This window comes from Oncorhynchus tshawytscha, linkage group LG08, assembly GCF_018296145.1.
Source record: "Oncorhynchus tshawytscha isolate Ot180627B linkage group LG08, Otsh_v2.0, whole genome shotgun sequence".
NCBI lineage: Eukaryota > Metazoa > Chordata > Actinopteri > Salmoniformes > Salmonidae > Oncorhynchus > Oncorhynchus tshawytscha.
Window position 1 is genome coordinate 36,500,754 of NC_056436.1, and position 22,222 is coordinate 36,522,975.

The window sequence follows — 22,222 nt, forward strand, 5'->3', positions numbered from 1 at the left end:
TCTTCTTACATCCTCTGTTCCCTGCTGAGTCATCCACTGGAAGAGCATCCGCCTGCTTCCGAAAGGCTTTATCCCCTCTGGGGAAGAGTAACGCCAACTTACACTATAGCCCCATGATCTAAGACAACGCCCCACAGTCTGAAGACAAAGATGGTATTCCACAGCATTTCAACTCAATTACACAAACCTGGGTTCATAACCTCCCTGCCGTACTCCAGATTTAGTTCAACTTCAAAAGGTAGTGCCTGGTGTACCGGGCACGCACTACAAAAACCCCATACTTGGTAGAAATGTTTACTCTTGATAACAGCCTTTTGTGTATGTTTGAGCGATTTGAATGGTTTACATGTGTTCCATTTCACCTCACACCTTTCATGCTCTCAACTCACTCATCGTCACCATCTTTCCTAAGTCGCCAGAAAAGCCTCCATTTACTATCAAGGCAACAAAAAAAAAAGCTCTGGTAGAGAAAGAGTCCAAAATCATATCACAAATGTTCTGAGCATCAGCCTTGCCTTTTTCTAATCTAGTTTAAGAAAGTTCAATCAGGAAGGCTGGTCCGAATGCTCATTTAACTTCATCCAGTAGGCTTAACATAATTCAATAAGTTTCCTTTTCTACGGGCATATTGGGAATGAATACAAATGTATCATCAACATAGCGTCTTGTTTCTTCTCCTCGTTCCTATTAGCCATGTGTGGAATGTCTTTCACCTACTTACCTCATAGCCTTTAAGCACGGCACAATAATGCACATTCATCACGCTTGCTGTTTAACCTCCGGGCTCACTCTTGCAATTAGCACCTTCCTCTCTCTCAGCCAATGGGCTTAAATCTTGGGATGTATTTAAAATGTCCACCTACGCTCGTTCTCTCACTTTTCGACAACCATCCACCTCCTCACCACTATAATAACCTGAAGGCCTGTCATCAGCGGGGGAAAGGAGTTCCAATGATGGAAACCAGCAGATCCGCATAGGGCTACCTGCCATCACATCATCTGGCTCCGAGGATCTTCCCTTGGAGACAAGACCATTCCCCAAACCATTTATTAAAATGTCATAACGCATTCCGTCATTGTTGTTCATTCGGTTAGGCCTGTGCTCGATTGAATTAGCTGAAGGTCCAAGTAGGAGGCTTCATTTAGCCAACAACTACGACTTTGATGAACGTAACAAGGCTTGCCAAATGGAATCTTCAGTAATTCACAAAGGAACGTTTCTGTAGTGATGTGGCCAGGAAATTTAAACCTGACAAATGAGTTTGGTGCTGATCCGACACACTTCCTTCAAACACATTGAACCACAAGGGTATACTTTATCACCATTTAACGAAAACGAGGAGGGACAAGACTCCCATGAGCTTAAAATAGGAAGTAACTCTTGGACATTGGGCTCCCTTGTAAAAATAGATTATCGATTTGATTCCAAGTGTAATCCTTTTCTATTCTAAAATGTTATGATACTGTATATTGTGTATCCACGCATACTTAGGGACTCGTACAATACAGCTTCAGCATCAATATAATATCTACAGCATGATCTAACTCAGAGCCATTAGTGTCCTCTTAAGTGAAGCAGTTATGTTTGACCTTGAATTCAAACCAGCTCCAGAGGCTAAGGAGTATCTTGGAAGAAGAGGAGACAGACAGTGGAGTCACGGATAAACAGAGCAGCACATCTGTTGAACACATCTGTTCTCTTCATTAGAAGTGCTTGACATTCATTAGGTTCCAGGACAGTGAAACCGCACCGCGCTCTTCACCACGCCTGTCAACAGGAATGTTTTCCTCATTAACTGAAGGCTTTCGCATTCCTGTCATATTATATAGAGCTGAGATGAAGCAGTTCTGTCCCTTACCCTGTATAGAGGTAATAATGATCAAATATAACAAGGGATTATGTCCTGCAGTCAACTTCCTTCAAACACTATACTGTACATTAGTGGAATGAAAACAGGTTAATATGGCTCTTCCTGACTGGTATCTATTCAGGGAGGAATATTGCCCTTTTCATTTATTCCACTCCAGCAGGGAGACTGACAAAATCCAGCAACTTAACTGGTCAGCCTATGTTAATTAGGTCTACTGTTAGTCTGTGACTGGTACTAGATTTACTGTGGTTACAGACTTAAGTAGCTCTGGAGTCAACCAAAAACATATTTGCTGAAACTCATTGTTCTAAAAGACGAGGAAGATGTCAATCTGAAGAATTCAAGCCCTATTAATAGGAAGTTAGAGCACCGCATGTTTTTAGACATAGAGAACCAAACCTATGACAACAGAACATTGAATTTCAAAACATGGTCATGACCCCACCACAGGAAATTGTGTTTTAGGTTTTATTTTCTTGCTCATTCCAGACATATCGTATGGGGCTGTCCACCAGAACTCTGACGCACGCCACTGACACATCGAGGAGAACAGTGCTGCAGAAAATCAAATACACAGGAGACTGGGCTCTTGTGATTACAGATATCCTCAAGAGCCTAGAGGTAAAACTCAGCAGAATCTGCTCTCTGTTAATCAGCCAGCCAAAATACCACGACAGTGTTTTCATGCTAGTGAAAATTGGCAATTTCCAAAGGCGTTTGTTCAGGGGGAACCCTAGCTCTGAACAGACCACAGACAGGATGGAAATATCCAGGCCTCCAGCTGTAATAAGTTCCTCTTTGTTTTTCAAACTAAACACAACTGGGGACAGGGTCTGTGCTGCAACTTGTCTCATCCTTTTCTACCCAGAGAGACTATTTGACCACTAGGAAAAACATGGCTACCGCACCGCAAGACCATAACAAAATACAGGGTCTGTTGTTGGAGCAAAATGCTGGTCTTCTCCCTCCCCACTTCTAAGGACCTATTCATATGCAGTGAATCAGGCTTTTGGCATTTCCCAAAAATTACACCATAATTCAATTTATAATTTAATTGGTTGCAGCTAGGCTTGAATTAGATTCAGGGGTTCCTCAGACCTCAGACCCCTGTCCTTCCATTTACACTAAAAGCCCACATCATCCAGACATTCTGCCCCCCCCCACACACACAAACACATCCTCTCTATCCCCCATCCATCCACTCACCTCATCACAACCTCGCTTTCCCATTAATACATTGTAAAGTGAGGTTTTATATAATCTTCAGTTCTTGCCCCTGTCAGAGGAAATTGGCCATTTTTAGAGGACTTTGTTCAGGAGGGACAGGAAGGAAATATGAGCCATCACAACCACCACAACCTCACTTTCCCATTAACACATTGAAATCTATATGCTATGATGACATACATCCGAGATTCAAGATTGATAAAAACACATCTGGACAAATTCGGGAATAAGTTTGGGTGTGAGGACGAGTCGGAAATGGGTCACTGTAGCACCACTGCCGTATTCGCTTGTTACCTTAGCTAAACATGAGCACAATTCCCACCTGTATTTACAGACCCACCGACCCAAACTCGTGACTTCTTGAGAGAGTTGAGGAGTCTCCCCAGAATTCTTTTGCTGAATATCAGAGAAAAGCTGACATTCTCCCCAGACTTTGTGCCGTTGCCTATAGGCTTACGCTGCTCCAAGTTCGGGGATATCTGAGACTATGCATAATGTTGGTCAAATTGCATTATATGACCAAAGGTATGTCGAACATCTCATTCCAAAATCATGGGCATTAATATGGAGTTGGTCCCCCTTTGCTGCTATAACAGCCTCCACTCTTCTGGGAAGGCTTCCCAATAGATGTTGGAACATTGCTGTGGGGACTTGCTTCCATTCAGCCACAAGAGCATTAGTGAGGTTGGGCGATTAGCCCTGGCTTGCAGTCGCCGTTCCAATTCATCCCGAAGGTGTTTAATGGGGTTGAGGTCAGGGCTTTGTGCAGGCCAGTAACATTCTTTCACACAGATGTCGATAAACCATTATGGACCTCGCTTTGTGCACAGGGGCATTGTCATGCTGAAACAGGAAAGGGCCTTCCCCAAACTGTTGCCACAAAGTTGGAAGCACAGAATCGTCTACAATCTCATTGTATGCTGTAGCATTAAGATTTCCCTTCACTGGAACTAAAGGGCCAAGCCCGAACCATGAAAAAAAGCTCCAGACCATTATTTGTCCTCCACCAAACTTTACAGTTGGCACTATGCATTGGGGCAAGTAGCTGTCACACCCAGACCTGGTGGCTGCCCTTTTTCCCACCTGTGGTTGTGGGAAGTTGACTTTGTTTAGGGCACATAGCCTTTAGCTTCACGGTTTGTTTATTGTTGTGTTCTGCGTCATTTTCCAAATAAAGAGAAAATGTACGCTCACCACGCTGCACCTTGGTCCTCTTCCTTCAACAGCCATGACAGAACTTCCCACCACCAACAACGGACCAAGCAGCGTGGTAAGGAGGAATGGACGTGGGAGGACATTTTGAATGGCAAGGGATCCTGGACATGGGAGGAGATCCTGGCCGGGAAGGATCGCCTACCCTGGGATCAGGTAGAGCAGAGAGGAAGGCGAAGGCAGCAGCTAAAGCAGAGCGGCAGCGTTATGAGGGAACACGGCTAACAACGTTGCCCGAGAGGCAGCCCCCCCCAAAAAATTTGAGCCAGGCTTCCCGTGTGTCTCTCCACTCCAGTGATGATCCACGACACAAAGCCTTCCAGTGATGATCCATGGCACGAAGCCTCCAGTGATGATCCATGGCACGAAGCCTCCAGTGATAATCCATACTTAGACTGCCCTTTTTCCCACCTGTGGTTGCACATAGCCTTTAGCTTCACAATTTGTTTTTGTAGTGTTTATTGTTTTGTTCGGCGTCATTTTCCAAATAGAGAGAAAATGTACGCTCACCACGCTGCACCTTGGTCCTCTTCCTTCAACAGCCATGAAGCGTGATTCATCACTCCAGCGAATGCGTTTCCACTACTCCAGAGTCCAATGGCGGCGAGCTTTACACCACTCTAGCCGACACTTCGCATTGCGAAGTATTGATCTTAGGCTTGTGTGCGGCTGCTCGGCTGCTCGGCCATAGAAACCCATTTCATGAAGCTCCCGACGAACAGTTCTTGTTCTGATGTTGCTTCCAGACTCAGTTTGGAACTCGGTAGAGTGTTGCAACCGAGGACATCGCTTCAGCACTCAGCGGCCCCATTCTTTAAGCTTGTGTGTCTTACCACTTTGTGGCTGTGCTGTTGTCACTCCTAGACATTTCCACTTCACAATAACAGCACTTACAGTTGACCAAGGCAGGGCAGAAATTTTACAAACTGACTTCTTGGAAAGGTGGCATCCTATGACGATGCCATGTTGAAAGTCACTGAGCTCTTCAGTAAGGCCATCCTACTGCTAATATTTGTCTATGGTGATTGCATGGCTGTGTGCTCGATTTTATACGCCTGTCAGCAACGGGTGGGGCTGAAATAGCCAAATCGACTCATTTGAAGGGTTGTCCAGATACTTTTGTATATATACTGTAGATGGCATCATCTGGTTAGAAAAGGTGAGACCCTTCAAATTCTGCATTAAAATCAACAATTCCATAGTGAGTCATGCAATCTACGGTACAGAAGGTCATCATTTAATAGACGTGTCAGTCTGTATTCCATTCAGGGAGGCCTGCAATCTAACTGCTTCAATCATTCACTTAACATACATTTAGGGATTGTTTAACTGAAAACATGTTGAAAGTCTTTATCATTTAGAATAATATCTAAAAGGGGTAAATACATTTTCACAGCCTGGTTTTGATTATCCACCTGGAAATGGCTCATCACTGGCTTATGAAGGAGCAGGAGCATGCCATGGACAGTTTTGTACACTAAATCAGATGCTTACCTATTGGGAGCACTACTTTATTTAATAAAATACAATTTAATACAACTTTAATACATATTTGTTTAAGATAAATACATTTCCATCATCTTCACTCTGGTGAATTATCTTTCTTCCTGTTTTGTCTTTCGTTCTTTTATGTTTTGGAGTCTAGTTATTTTGGTCTGTTATTTAGAAGGGTTCTGTTGTTTTTTGGTTTAAAAATGATGTCTAGTAGGTCCAGGTATTTACAAAGGGGTCAGGTTTCAAGTGGATTTTAGCTGTTTTTGTTCCATATCTTGGATTTTGTTGGTCTAGTCCTGGATGGTTGGTATCTGAGGTGATAGCCAGTGTCTTGTTATTGCTTTCTTACTTCTGGCCAACAAGATGTTAAATAACGGGCCTCCTTAGTGGCACAGCAGTCTAAGGCACTGCATCACCATGCTAGAGGCGTCACTACAGACCCTGGTTCGTTCCCAGGCTGTGTCACAACTGGCCATGTTCGGGAGTCCCATAGGGCGGCGCACAATTGGCCCAGTGTCGTCCGGGTTAGTGGAGGGTTTGGCTGGGGTAGGCAGTCATTGGCCCAGTGTCGTCCGGGTTAGTGGAGGGTTTGGCTGGGGTAGGCAGTCATTGGCCCAGTGTCGTCCGGGTTAGTGGAGGGTTTGGCTGGGGTAGGCAGTCATTGTAAAATAACATTTTGTTCTTAACCGACTTGCCTAGTTAAGAAAAAAAATATTGGGCCATGTGTTTAGCAGATGTAAAGCACATCAGATAGTAAAACGTTGTCATTCACTACTTAAGAATTCGAACATGTCTGAACATGCCATCACTCATTATTTCCCTCTAATTGAGCTTTAGGAGCAACAAGCTACAAAATGATTTGCATGAAAGGCACCATCTGCAGTGTATTATTGTGTTTTCTAAAATGTCCTTGAGTCTTTAAAGGGTTTTCGTATTCTTCCTCTTTATTCAAATATATTCACACACCGCGTTAATTGCTAATTGAGACAGGATTCACAATTAGCTGCTTACTTAAATGAACAGCCCATCTGTTCAATTACATTGACGATTCATACAGTAAAAATAAAACTATTAATATGGCATCATAATAAACAGATTCAAATGAGAATCAAAGTATTGGAGGTTATAGAGCACAGCGTAATTGAAAAATATTCATACCCCTTGACCTTGAACACATTTTGTTACGTTACAGACTTATTCTAATGAATTAAAACATTTCTAAATCCACATCAATCTAAACACAATACCCCATAGTGACAAAGCAAATCCAGGTTTTTATACATTTTTGCAAATGTATTACAAATTAAGAATAGGAATACCTTGTTTACAAAAGTAATCAGACACTTTTCTATGAGAAAAGGTGCATCCTGTTTCCATTGATCGTCCTTGAAATGTTTCTACAACTTGATTGGAGTCCACCTGTAGATAATTCAATGATTGTACATTATTTGGAAAGGAACACACCTGTCTCTATACAATTTCCCACAGTTGACAGTGCATGTCAGAGCAAAAACCAAGCAATAAGGTCAAAGGAATTTTCCACAGCACTCCGAGTCAGGATTTTGTCGAGGCACATATCTGGTGAAGGGTACCAGAAAAAGGCACATGACATACCGCTTGGAGTTTGCCAAAAGGTACCGAAAGGACTCACAGACCATGAGGAACACGATTCTCTGGTCTGATGAAACCAAGATTGAACTATTTGGCCTGAATGCCAAGCGTCACGTCTGGAGGAAACCTGGCAACATCTTATGGTGAAGCATGGGGGTAGCAGCATCATGCTGTGGGGTTGTTTTTCAGCGGCAGGGACTGGGAGACTAGTTAGGTTTGAGAGAAAGATGAACGAAACAAAGTACAGAGAGATCCTTGATGGAAACCTGCTCCAAAGCGCTCAGGACCTTAGACGGGGGCGAAGGTTCATCTTCCAACAGGCCAACAACCCTAAGCACACAGCCAAGACAACGCAGGAGTGGCTTCGGGACAAGTCTCTGAATGTCCTCGAGTGACCAGCCAGAGCGAGCCCAGACTTGAATCCGATCTAACATCTCGGGACACCTGAAAATAGCTGTTCAGTGTCGCTACCCATCCAACCTGACAGAGTTTGAGAGGATCTGCAGAGAAGAATGGGATAAACACCCCAAATACATGTGTGCCAAGCTTGAGGCATTAGCAAAAAAACTCAAGTCTGTAATCGCTGCCAAAGGTGCTTCAACAAAGTACTGAGTAAAGGCTCTGAATACTTATGTACAGTTGAAGTCGGAGGTTTACATATACCTTAGCCAAATACATTTAAACTCCGTTTTTCACAATTCCTGACATTTAATCACAGTAAAAATTCCCTTTTTTAGGTCAGTTAGGATCACCTTATTTTAAGAATGTGAAATGTCAGACTAATAGTAGAGAGAATGATATATTTCAGCTTTTATTTCTTTCATCACATTCCCAGTGGGTCCGAAGTTTACATACACTCAATTGGTATTTGGTAGCATTGCCTTGAAATTGTTTAACTTGGGTCTAATGTTTTGGGTAGCCTTCCAAAAGCTTCCCGCAATAAGTTGGGTGAATTTTGGCCCATTCCTCCTGACAGAGCTGGTGTAACTGAGTCAGGTTTGTAGGCCTCCTGGCTCGCAGACACTTTTTCAGTTCTGCCCACAAATGTTCTATAGGATTGAGGTCAGGGCTTTGTGATGGCCACTCCAATACTGTACCTTGTCGTTAAGCCATTTTGCCACAACTTTGGAAGTATGCTTGGGGTCATTGTCCATTTGGAAGACCCAGTCAAGGGGTCTGAATACTTTCTCAATGCACTCTAAATATTCTTGCCAAGTCCAACATTCCCAAAAATCCAGTTTCCAACCTAATGTTAACTATATTACCATAGCATAAAGTTAGCATATTGAATCAGCTATGACAGCACAGACAGGTTTTCACAATGGCCTGAACAGCTCTTCCATAGAAGATCATCTTTACACTACACTAGTTTGACGACACATACTAGTTCCACAACACATAGTTTTGTAGTGTAAAGAGAGTGATCTAGCTTCAAAACTCTCTTTCCCAAGCCACTTTGGTATCTACAGTAGTGTGGGACACTCCTCTGAGTGGTATAGTATAAAGACAATGGCTCTCCAACGCCTCATGCCCCTGCAAACTGCACGCAGAGACAATAAAATGTTATACATGAGTTCTGACTCTAGGTATGTAGAAATTAGATAGATGACAAAATCTCGCACCATCCCTTTAAGTTGAAACATATTGAGCAGTGGTGCAAATTAGAGCCATGAGTGCATAGCCACTGCTTGCTCCTCATCTCCCTTACAGTCTATAAGTACGCATAAGTTATATTTCCGATTGGTGTCAACATAATTACATTTTCATGCTTTTGGGAGTAGAATGTAGTTTTTTATTTTTTAAATCAACAGAAATGTCCTTATCACAGTCGTTCTATAAAAAAAAATCTCACGGGAGGCAGTGACCCCCACTACTTACTTTGCCACCGCTGCTGAAATAAATCAGAGGGGAAACACTGCATCTATCTACGATAATATGATGTATAGCCTACTGTACATATGTCTGTACAAAGACTGTTTACAATAGCAGTATCCTACCCTAAAGGAGCTCCCTCCCAACTGAGATTTTCTCCAGTAGACATGTCGTGTAGGAAATGCGTAACCAATGTACCACTCTACTCATGTAACATGCCTGCTAGACGTCTCATCAACATGAGTTTATTATTTTATAGATTGGATCTGCCTCAAGAAAAAGGTAACTGGCACTTGCATTGAATTCATTCAGCTTGTATATCAATTCAAAACAATCAAATTAAGTTAGAGTACAAGTAATTGAAATAAATGTGAAGCTTCAGCAAGTATGGACAGTAGATTTCAAAGACAACATATAGAGAAATTCCCTTTGCTGTCTGCTGTTGGTGTTAATTTCACCTAGACAGAATACTAAGCATTACTGGAGGGGGGGGAACAGACGTTCATTGCGGTTCTTCTTATTAAAACACAAATTAAGTTAAGCCTCCTTTCTCTTCTTGGTTATTGAAAAGTCTACAGTGAACAAAAAGCCCTACAGTATAGCTCAATGATTCCAATGAGAGTGTCTCTGAGTCGTACATGGTTATTTTGATGAATCAATTCTATTTTCATAAGTAACCTCAAATCAGGTTTCGATTCCTTCCTTACTTTTGGCAGTTGCTTCTTCAATCATACTAAAAGCTAAATTCAAACCCATACAATGCACAGGCCTATTTAGACTTAGACAAAGAGGCATAATTCTGGTAATAGTTAACTGGCATTTCCAGGAAAACATTTCCGTCATCTTGCAGAACAACAAATGCTCAACCATGTTCTGCAAACTAAGTTGTAGAGGGGCTATTTTCATTAGTACGCTAGAATAAGAACTAATTGACTGTGCCACAGCGGTGAAAATGATACCAATATTTGCTCATTCAGAGTGAGTACTGTGTCCTGTTTTCCCTTACGGAATATATATTTTTTGTGATTTTACTGTGATGACCATTGGATAGGTTATCTAATCAGTTATGTGGATAATAAGGGCAGCGAATCAACTATGCACCAGAAAACCAATGCCATTGGTGAGCTATCTAAGCAATGCCAGGAAATAATACATAAAATCAGTGGAGAAGCATGGCTTCACTTTTAATGTCTCTTGCTTTATAAAACCAATCCAAATAGACCTTACCGTGAAATGCGTACTTTAGAGCACTTAACCAACAATGCAGAGTAAGTAAGAAAGATTTGCTTAATAAACTAAAGTAAAAACAGAAACACAATAAATGAACAATAACGAGGCTATATACAATGGATATCGGTACAGAGTCAATGTGCAAGCGTACGGGTTCGTCGAGGTAATTGAGGTAATGCATTATATATACAAATGTATGTGGACACACCTTCAAATTTGTGAATTTGGCCACTTCAGCCACACTCGTGTTGTTACTGTGAAGTGGAAACATCTAGGAGCAACAACGGCTCAGTGGCAAAGAGATATACACCACACAAGCTCAAAGAACCTGACCGCCAAGTGCCGAAGCGAGTAGCTTGAGTTCCAAACTGCCTCTGGAAGCAATGTCAGCACAATAAGTGTTTGTCAGGAGCTTCAAGAAATCGGTTTCCATGGCCACAGTCACACACAAGCCTAATATTACCATGTGCAATGCCAAGCATCAGCTGGAGTGGTGTAAAACTCACCGCCATTGGACTCTGGAGCAGTGGAAAAGCATTCTCTGGAGTGATGAAACACACTTCACCATCTGGCAGTCCGACAGACGAATCTGGGTTTGGCGGATGCCAGGAGAACGCTACCTTGCCCCAATGCATAGTGCCAAATGTAAAGTTTGTTAGAGGAGGAATAATGGTCTGGGGCTGTTTTTCATTGTTTGGTCTAGGCCCTTTAGTTCCAGTGAAGGGAAATCTTAACACGACAGCATACAATGATATTCTGTGCTTCCAACTGTGTGGCAACAGTTTGGGGAAGGCCCTTTGCTATTTCAGAATGGCAATGCCCCCGTGTAAAAAGCAAGGTCCATACAGAACTGGTTTGTCTAAAACAGTGTGGAAGAACTTGACTGGCCTGCACAGTGCCCTGACCTAATTTTTCCCAAGATGGCGGTGCAGTAGGTAGGACGTGTGTATGTGTATCTGTCTCTGTCTTTGTCTTTTGTCTTTTCCTGTGTAAATAGACGGTATTTTTTGTATATATCTTAATCTCACATTCTATCTATGAACTAAATATACTTTCCTGCAACCCGCCTCACCCAACGTGGTACAGATCTGTATTTCTATTTCTTATAACTGGAACTTCCAACAGGAGATAGCCAGTTAACTAGCTACTAGTCTGTGTTAGCCACGGCTAGCGGTCCTCGCCTTTTTCCTCCGTCATCAGCCAGCCTTAGCTCGGACAACACCAGCCAGTCTGCACAGCGCGATATCAACCCAGAGCATATCGGACTGCTTCTCTCTACCATATCACCGGATTCCTGCCGCTTTGGATCATTACACAAAATAATGACTCCGAATCATCACAGCTAGCTAGCTGCAAACGAGTGGCCACTGTTAGCTAACGCCTCTAATAGTGATTACCGATCAGCACCTTGACTCACCTATTGCTGCTCTTTTGACCCTGTGATCACTCATTTACACAGCTGATGCCCCCTGGACTGTTTCAATAACATGGTACCTCATTTTGTTTACCTGTCGCCCCCAGCCTCGAACTCAGGTCCTGTATGTACCTAACTGACCCATTCTGCCCATTAATCGCCATTTACCCGATGTTGTCTTAGCTCTTGATCAACACCTGTGATTGCTTTATGCATCTCTCTAATGTCAATATGCCTTGTCTACTGCTGTCTTGGCTAGTTTTTACTGTTTTTTTCACTGTAGAGCCTTTAGTCCCGCTCAAAATGCCTTAGATAGCTCTTTCGTCCCACCCCACAAACATGCGGAGAACTCACCTGGTTTAACTTGTCCCTCAAGAGACGAAACCTCTCTCATCGTCACTCAATGCCTAGGTTTACCTCCACTGTACTCACATTTTACCATACTTTTGTCTGTACATTATGCCTTGAATCTATTCTACCATGCCCAGAAATCTACTCCTTTTATTCTCTGTCCCCAACGCACATGACGACCAGTTCTTATAGCCTTTAACCGCACCCTTATCCTACTCCTCTGTTCCTCTGGTGATGTAGAGGTTAACCCAGACCCTGTAGCCCCTAGTTCTACTCCTATTCCCCAGGTGCTATCATTTGTTGACTTCTGTAACCATAAAAGCCTTGGTTTCATGCATGTTAACATCAGAAGCCTGCTCCTTAAGATTGTTTTATTCACTTCTTTAGCACACTCCGCCAACCCTGATGCCCTAGCCGTGTCTGAATCCTGGCTTAGGAAGGCCACCAAAAATTCTGAAATTTCTATCCCCAACTACAACATTTTCCACCAAGATAGAACTGCCAACGGGGTGGAGTTGCAATCTACTGCAGAGATAGCATGCAGAGTTCTGTCATGCTATCCAGGTCTGTGCCCAAACAGTTCGAGCTTCTACTTTTAAAAATCCACCTTTCCAGAAAAAAGTCTCTCACTGTTTCCGCTTCTTATAGACCCCCCTCAGCCCCCAGCTGTGCCCTAGACACCATATGTGAATTAATTGCCCCCCATTTATCTTCAGAGTTTGCACTGTTAGGTGACCTAAACTGGGATATGCTCAACACCCTGGCCATCCTACAATCTAAGCTAGATGCCCTCAATCTCACACAAATTATCATGGAACCTACCAGGTACCACCCTAAATCCGTAAACAAGGGCACCCTCATAGATATCATCCTGACCAACTTGCCCTCTAAATACACCTCTAACAGGATCTCAGCGATCACTGCCTCAATGCCTGTGTCCGTAATGGGTCCGGAGTCAAATGACCAACACCATCACTGTCAAAAGCTCCCTAAAACACTTCAGTGAGCAGGCCTTTCTAATCGACCTGGCATGGGTATCCTAGAAGGATATTGACCTCATTCCGTCAGTAGAGGATGCCTGGTTATTCTTTAAAAGTGCTTTCCTCACCATCTTAAATAAGGATGGCCCATTTAAAAAATGTAGAACTAAGAACAGATATAGCCCTTGGTTCACTCCAGACCTGACTGCCCTTGAACAGCACAAAAACATCCTGTGGCGTACTGCATTAGCATCGAATAGTCCATCCTGTGGCTAGCTTTTTGAAACAGAAATTTGCATCCTGTAACACAAACTCCCAAAAATTCTGGGACACTGTAAAGTCCATGGAGAATAAGAGCACCTCATCCCAGCTGCCCACTGCAGGATAGGAAACACTGTCACCACCGATAAATCCACAATAATTGAGAATTTCAATAACCATTTCTCTAAGGCTGGCCATGCTTTCCACCTGGCTACCCCTACCCCGGTCAACAGCCATGCACCCCCCACAGCAACTTGCCCAAGCCTCCCCCATTTCTCCTTTACCCAAATCCAGATAGCTGATGTTCTGAAAGAGCTGCAAAATCTGGACCCCTACAAATCAGCTGGGCTAGACAATCTGGACCCTCTCTTTCTAACATTATCCGCCGCAATTGTAGCAACCCCTATTACTAGCCTGTTCAACCTCTCTTTCGTATTGTCTAAGATCCCTAAAGTTTGGAAAGCTGGTGCGGTCATCCCCTCTTCAAAGGGGGTGACACACAGACCAAAACTGTTACAGACCTATATCTATTCTACCCTGCCTTTCTAAAGTCTCCGAAAGCCAAGTGAACAAACAGATCACCGACCATTTAGAATCCCACCGTACCTTCTCAACTACGCAATCTGGTTTCTGATCTGGTCATGGGTGCACCTCAGCCATGCTCAAGGTCCTAAATGATATAATAGCTGCCATCGATAAAAGACAATACTGTGCAGCCGTATTCATTGACCTGGCCAAGGCTTCGACTCTGTCAATCACCACATTCTTATCGGCAGACTCAACAGCCTTGGTTTCTCAATTGACTGCCTCGCCTGGTTCACCAACTACTTCTCTGATAGAGTTCAGTGTGTCAAATCAGAGGGCCTGTTGTCCGGACCTCTGGCAGTCTCTATGGGGGTGCCACAGGGTTCAATTCTCAGGCCGACTCTCTTCTCTGTATACATCAATCATGTCGCTCTTGCTGCTGGCGACTCTCTGATCCACCTCTACGCAGACGACACCATTCTGTATACCTCTGGCCCTTCTTTTGACACTGTGTGTTAACTAACCTCCAGACAAGCTTCAATGCCATACAACACTCCTTCCGTGGCCTCCAACTGCTCTTAAATGCACGCAAAACTTAATGCATGCTCTTCAACCGATTGCTGCCCGCACCCGCCCACCCGTCTAGCATCACTACTCTGGACGGTTCTGACTTAGAATATGTGGACAACTACAAATACCTAAACTCTCCTTCCAAACTCACATTAAGAATCTCCAATCCAAAATTAAATCTAGAATCGGTTTCCTATTTCGCAACAAATCATCCTTCACTCATGCTGCCAAACATACCCTTGTAAAACTGACTATCCTACCAATCCTTGACTTTTGCTAATGTAGTGTATGTACATGTAGGTGGTGGTGTGACTATGCATAGATAATAAACAGACTAGCAGTAGTGTATGTGAAGAGGGTGAAGGAATGTGAATGTGTGTGTGTGTGTGTGTGTGGAGAATTTAAAAATAAAAATTGTGAAACATTAAAAAATATAATTTTTTGATAAAACTATACTAAATTGCAATGAAGGTTTACAGTAGTCTCAACAGCACAGCACTCTGTAGGGTAGCAACATGTTGTAGCAGGAGGACAGCTAGTTTCCATCCTCCTCTGGGTACATTGACTTCATCACAAAACCTAGGAGGCCCCCCATTCCATAGACTTACACAGTAATTATGACGACTTCCAGAGGACCTCCTCCAACCTATCAGAGCTCTTGCCGCATGAACTGACATGTTGTTCACCCAATCCAAGGATCAGACAATGAATATTGTATTGAAAGCATACAGTACAGCTAGCTAGCACTGCGGTGCTTAAAATGTGGTGAATAATTGACTCAAAAAGAGAGAAAGACAATAGTTGAACAATTTTGAACAAATTCATTTCTTCAAAAATTAAGGAGAAACAATAGAGAGTGAGCTAGCTATTTTCATATTTTTTCACTTTCACTTTCACTTACTTAGCTAGCAAATGCAGTTAGCTAGTTTAGCATACTCAAACACCGGGCTCAAACAGAGAGGATGCTATGTTACCTAGCTGGCTATGGCTATCCAACACTGGAACTCTTCCAAGTCAAGGTAAGCTTTTGGTTTTATTAATTTATTGCCACAGGGGCCCACCGGTGTAACTGCTCAACTGCTTGCTGACTATACACTGTACTGCATGATTGTAGCGGATTTACTAACGTGTTAGTTCTAGTAGCTATGTTGACTTGACATTAGCTATTATGGTGGAAACAATGTAGTCAGTGTGTAGTGGTTAGTGTGATGATATGATATGAAGGTTTGGCTTGGAAAGCTGTTTGTATGTAGCCGCTATGAAAGTGAACTGTGTTTGCGTGTGATCAGGGATGTATTCATTCTGCCGATTCTGTTGAAAAAATATTTCTTAAAACAGAAGCAAATGGATAGAAACAGGGATAAACATACCTGAATTTGTCCAATAGAAGCTTTCATTTGCAAATGTTGGACTAATGATTAAACCCTAGTTTAGCTAAATTGTGCAAGGTGGTATTGAATGTGTCTATGTTTGTCACCTTGATTACTCAAATTTCTCTCGACCTGTGCACCTACTTTGTAGATGTTCATTCAGAGGCTAGGTTGTAGCAACCTCATGGCTGGGTACGGGGAGAATTTTAGAATCATGTAGTAGCCTAAACCTTTCAATGTTACATTGATCTGGGTGAATGAAATATGAATGACAGTCATCAAATATGCTGTAATATAAATAAGACCATGCTCACACTTTTTTTCTGTCCTCCCTCATCTTTTAACGGCACCGATAACCACTTTCAGTGTAGTACAGTGCATTTGGAAAGAATTCAGACCCCTTGACTTTTTCAAAATACTGTTACTTTACAGGCTTATTCTGAAATGGATTCAATTGTATTTTTTCCTCATCAATGTACATACAATACCTCATAACGACAAAGCAAAAACAGGTTTTTATTTAAATAAAATGGAAATTTACATAAGTATTCAGACCATTTACTCAGTACTTTGCTGAAGTACCTCTGGCAGTGATTACAGCCTCAAGTCTTCTTGGGTATGATGCTACAAGCTTGGCACAATTGTGTTTTGGGAGTTTCTACCATTCTTCTCTGCGGATCCTCTCAAGCTCTGTCAGGTTGGATGGGGAGCGTCGCTGCACAGCTATTTTCATCCAGAGATGTTAGATAGGGTTCAAGTCCGGGCTCTGGCTGGGCCACTCAAGGACATTCAGCGACTTGTCCCGAAGCCACTCCTGCATTGTCTTGGCTGTGTGTTTAAGGTCGTTGTCCTGTTGGAAGATTAACCTTCATTAACCCAGTCTGAGGTCCTGAGCGCTCTGGAGCAGGTTTTCATCAAGGATCTCTCTGTACTTTGTTTTGTTCATCTTTCTCTCAAACCTGACTAGTCTCCCAGTCCCTGCCGCTGATGCTTCACCATAAGATGTTGCCAGGTTTCCTCCAGACGTGACGCTTGGCATTCAGGCCAAATAGTTCAATCTTGGTTTCATCATCATTCTAAGCGGGCTGTCATGTGCCTTTTACTGAGGAGTGGCTTCCGTCTGGCCACTCTACCATAAAGGCCTGATTGGTGGAGTGCTGCAGAGATGGTTGTCCTTCTGGAAGGTTCTCCCATCTCCACAGAGGAACTCTGGAGCTTGGTCAAAGTAACCATCAGGTTTTTGGTCACCTCCCTGACCAAGGCCATTCTCCCCCGATTGCTCAGTTTGGCCAGGCAGCCAGCTCTAGGAAGAGTATTGGTGGTTCCATTTAAGAATGGTGGAGGCCACTGTGTTCTTGGGGACTTTCAATGCTGCAGCCATTTTTTAGTAGCCTTCCCCAGATCTGTGCCACGACACAATACTGTCTCGGAGCTCTACGGACAATTCCTTCGACCTCATGGCTGCTCTGACATGCACTGTCAACAGTGGGACCTAATATAGACAGGTTTGGGCCTTTCCAAATCATGTCCAAATCAATTGAATGTCCCACAGGTGGACTCCAATCAAGATGTAGAAACATCTCAAGGATGATCTCGCTCTCGTTGGCTGGGCCCTCGCTTCATACTCGTCGCCAAACCCACTGGCTACAGGTTATCTACAAGTCTCTGCTAGGTAAAGCCCTGCCCTATCTCAGCTCGCTGGTCACCATAGCAGCACCCACTCGTAGCACATGCTCCAGCAGATATATCTCACTGGTCACCCCCAAAGCCAATTCCTCCTTTGGTCGCCTTTCCTTCCAGTTCTCTGCTGCCACTGACTGGAATGAACTGCAAAAAGCTGGAGATTCCCATATCCCTCACTGGCTTTAAGAACCAGCTGTGAGAGCAGCTCACAGATCACTGCACCCGTTCATAGCCCATCTGTATACAGCCCATCTATCTACCTCATTCCCATACTGTATGTAATTATTTAGCTCCTTTTGCACCATAGTATTTCTACTTGCACATCCATCTTTTGCACATCTACCATTCCAGTGTTTAATTGCCATATTGTAATTACTTCGCCACCATGGCCTATTTATTGACTTAACTCCCTTAGTTGACCTTATTGGCACTCACTGTATATAGACTTTGTTTTCTTTTTTTCTACTGTATTATTGACTGTATGTTCATTCCATGTGTAACTCTGTTGTTGTATGTGTCGAACTGCTATGCTTAATCTTGGCCAGGTCGCAGTTGCAAATGAGAGCTTGTTCTCAACTAGCTTACCTGGTTAAATAAAAGGTGAAATTAAAAATAAAAACAGGATAAATGGAAACAGGATACACCTGAGCTCAATTTTGAGTCTCGTAGCAAAGGATCTGAATACTTAAGTAAATAAGTATTTCAGATTTGTTTTAAATAAATTTGCTAACATTTCTTAAAACCTGTTTTTGCTTTGTCATTATGGGGTATTGTGTGTAGATAGATCAGGGGAAAATATTTTAATAACAAAATGTGGAAAAAGTGAAGGGGTCTGAATACATTCCGATTGCACTGTCTAGTGGGGAGAACAAGTATTTGATACACTGCCGATTTTGCAGGTTTTCCTACTTACAAAGCATGTAGAGGTCTGTCATTTTTATCATACGTACACTTCAACTGTGAGAGACGGAATCTAAAACAAAAATCCAGAAAATCACATTGTACGATTTTTAAGTAATTAATTTGCATTTTATTGATTAACTGTTCAGCAGTTTTATGGATTGGTGGTAGAATCTGCCTTTTTGGTCCCAGACGGTCCCAAGCGGTGATGCAACCAGTCAGGATGCTCTTGATGGTGCAGCTATAGAACTTTTTGAGGATCTGAGGTCCCATGTCAAATCTTTTCAGACACCTGAGGGGATGTTGTCGTGCCCTTATCACAACTGTCTTGGTGTGTTTGGACCATGATAGGTCCTTAGTGATGTGAACACCAAGTCACTCGAAACTCTCGACATGCTCCACTACAGCCCCGTCGATGTGTTTGGGGGCGTGCTTGCCCCTTCTTCTCCTGAAGTCCACGATTAGCTCCTTTGTCTTATAAGGTACTGCATCAAGGTCAAAGATTGAACATATTTTACCTGATTTTAAGATATTTTTAAGATACCACTGTAGGTTGAAAATAGTCAAGACAGACATTTCAAGATAGGTAAACTTCTTATTATAAGGGGCAAGCTGGTGATTTGAAGTTTTAATATTGAGAAAATCTGTGTAGTTCTATGGTGGCAGCTGCCAGCACAGTCAAACGTGCAAACTAAATTATCTACAAATGTGCACACCACAAATCTGCATTTGTTTTGGTTGCTTTCAGACCCGATTAAATTATAAACCTGTTATCAAAATAATATATACATGCTTGGAATTCCCTGCCTCTATTTGACTAAACCAACAGTTCATCACAAGAAATACATTTTCGGGAAATAAATGAATATATTACAATAAGATGTATTGGATGAACTATGGGGACTGGTCCCATCTACAAGACATGCTTTCAGTTGTAATGAGCACATGGATGACTACCAAAATAATAGAATCTGTGAAGCTGCACTATTTCAAGTAATAAAGGTCTGTGAAAATAGTTCTGGTTCCGCTGATACCACTTTATTACAGTGTAGTTACTAATTTGTTCTGATGTAATTAACACATTTGATGTCAAATACTTCAATATTCCTCATCTAAGGAATATTCTGCCGTGATATATAGCAAGAGCGATTGCATTAAACATAAATAAAGAAGCCACTATAAAAAGGAGAGCAAAACCACCTACTATAATTTGTTAGTTAAGACAGTTTTTCATATATTTGTTCTATTTAAAAAGTTGAGAGTTTTATGCAAGTAAAACATGTTTTAAACCAAGCCAAAACAACATTATATAAATGATTCATATTGAACTTACATTTGAGCTTCATGAATCTTACATGAGTGTTTTCCTGTCATATTTATTTAACACAAATTGTGTTTTCCTAATGCATGATTTAGCATTAGGAACACATTAGCTTCTACTGCCACAATTACTTTTAAGTAAACAATTTTTTTTTTTTTAAATGGTATTTCAGTTTTTTATTTGTAATACATTTGTCTGGGAGTGCAGTCATACTTACTCATAAATCAGTGGGATGGCGTGTGTAAATGTCGTGTGCTTATACAGGTACAGTATATGCAGAAATGTAAACTACAGTTAAAACAGACATATTCAAGCAGGTTCCTCAGGAACTCTCTGATTGAGACATCATGGATTATGAAGATCGCGAAAATTTGCATATGGCTGTAAGGATAATGAAGGCTTACTCTTTAAGGAAATACAGTGAGGCATAGTCAAAGAAATATTGACAACATGGACTATCCATGTGAATATTGTTTTCAAATAATTCAGCACCATTCCAAATATTCAGGGTGCCAAGAATCACAATGTCAAATAGCAAAGAATTATTCAATGGCAGGAATGTTAATAATCACAGTTGATCTGAAGCTACAATAGGTCGCAAAATGGTTATCTGACCATCTCAGGCGATTATTCCTAAAAACCTATGATCACACAATAATAACAATATTCCTCTAGAGAAATCCGTTGAGTAAACAAGTTGACTGCCACAACCACAGAGCCCCTAACAAATGGAAATGTGTCGTTCTGAATTTTCCAGGTGCAAGAATGACTCTAAATGACTCTAAAAGTATGTTAACCTTAATGATTCGGTCAGGAATGTGTATTAATCTCACAATAAAATGAATTGATTAATATGCCTATCATAGAAGAAGAACATATCATGACCGTGAGGGGAACTGATACTGAAACTTCGAATGAAGTATATTCCTGTGTATCTAGACCAAACCAAAGAGATTTTAAAAAATTAAAAATAAACATTACTGAAATTGACTCCTCCAGTGCCGCAATATAGCTAAGGAAATTGTAAATAAATTACTATAGTCTACTTACCTATCAAAACGCTGACAGCGATATTAATAAAAGTGTGTCTTCTTATACAATCCATGGCTCCTTTTGGAAGGATCCTGGAAAGAGTTGCCACTTTTATTTATTAATGTTAACAAATGATAAACAACCAAAAACACGTTTTAGATCACCAGGTCCCAAGGACGTGCAGCCTTTTTGCGAGCGTAGTTTTTACTTCACCTTGCAGTAATAGTGGCGATGCTGATGCTGCAGCGTTTCGGTCTGAATTGGTGAACCAACTCAAACTCACTCCCGAATGAATGCCTTCTCCTTCTCTTTGGGTTACCACTGCCTACTTAGAAACTTGGTCCTAAAGCCTGCCTGGGGTACATGCTGTATATTACTGCTTTGCAGAGAGCTTTGTACATGGCGGTTGGTGTGGTCATGTTTTACTGTTGGCACAGCCTGGTCTCATACAATAGACGTAACATAGTAAATGTAAATCCAGGATACTTCAATTAGTATGAATCTCATCTTTAGCATTATTGTAATTAGCAACTTTGAACTACTTGCTACTTTTTAGCCATTTTGCAACTACTTAGCATGTTAGCTAACCCTTCCCCTATCCTTAATCCTTTTAGCTCACCCTAACCCTAACATTAACCATTTAACCTAACTTCTAAACTTAACCCTAAAACAGAAAACCTAGCCTAGCTAACATATAGTATGTTTTGCAAATTCTTAATATATAGTAAGAATTGTCATTTGTAACATATCATGTGAAATTATTGATGGACATCCACAAACATATCATACTAAATGGAACTTCCAAGATTTACACACAATAATAATACGAAATGCTCTGAGGCCAGGTTGATTTGCACGAAAAGCAAGAGAAAGCTAGAGAAAAACAATGCCTGTTTCACAGAATCTATATGATTTTTCCACAGTAGAGCTTTCTAGCTGTACTTGCGTGAATTAATTCCAGTTGTAGTATCAAGAGGAACCAGTGATGAGCCTAGAGTAGTAGCATTTGGGGTACTTCATTGAGCAGTTTTCAATCATGAGAGGCTCTGTAACTATACATTTTTACCAAAGGTGGGTACTAGTTATGAAATTAAAGGTTACAAGCACAGGAACTCACTGTTTCCCTTCTTGGACTGAAAGACATCCGAATTATGATTCGGTTTGAGACAAATAAATAGGAAGTAATCTGTTAGGTTTCACAAACCCACATTTCTGAACACCTGAAAAAGTCTCTATTGCAAAGTGCAAAAGTCCATTCCTCTACATGAACCCATTATGCCATTGGATTCTTCTTCTTT

At 41.8% G+C, this 22,222-nt stretch overlaps 1 protein-coding gene across 2 annotated transcripts in view; it reads right to left on the minus strand.

Moving 5' to 3' along the window:
• ltk (leukocyte receptor tyrosine kinase) overlaps positions 1–21,308 on the minus strand; it is a 109,393-nt gene extending 88,085 nt beyond the window's left edge. Inside the window, exons 1-2 of one of the 2 annotated variants that reach the window (XM_024428590.2) lie at positions 21,138–21,308; positions 20,943–21,016 (exon numbers count right to left, since the gene is read on the minus strand). In XM_024428590.2, coding sequence (XP_024284358.2) covers positions 20,943–20,997 — 55 coding nt within the window. In that variant the 5' untranslated portion in view covers positions 20,998–21,016; positions 21,138–21,308. The remainder of the gene's footprint in view (positions 1–20,942; positions 21,017–21,137) is intronic. The other variant, XM_042325480.1, reaches the window with a different exon arrangement.
• Between the last annotated feature and the right edge of the window lie 914 nt (positions 21,309–22,222).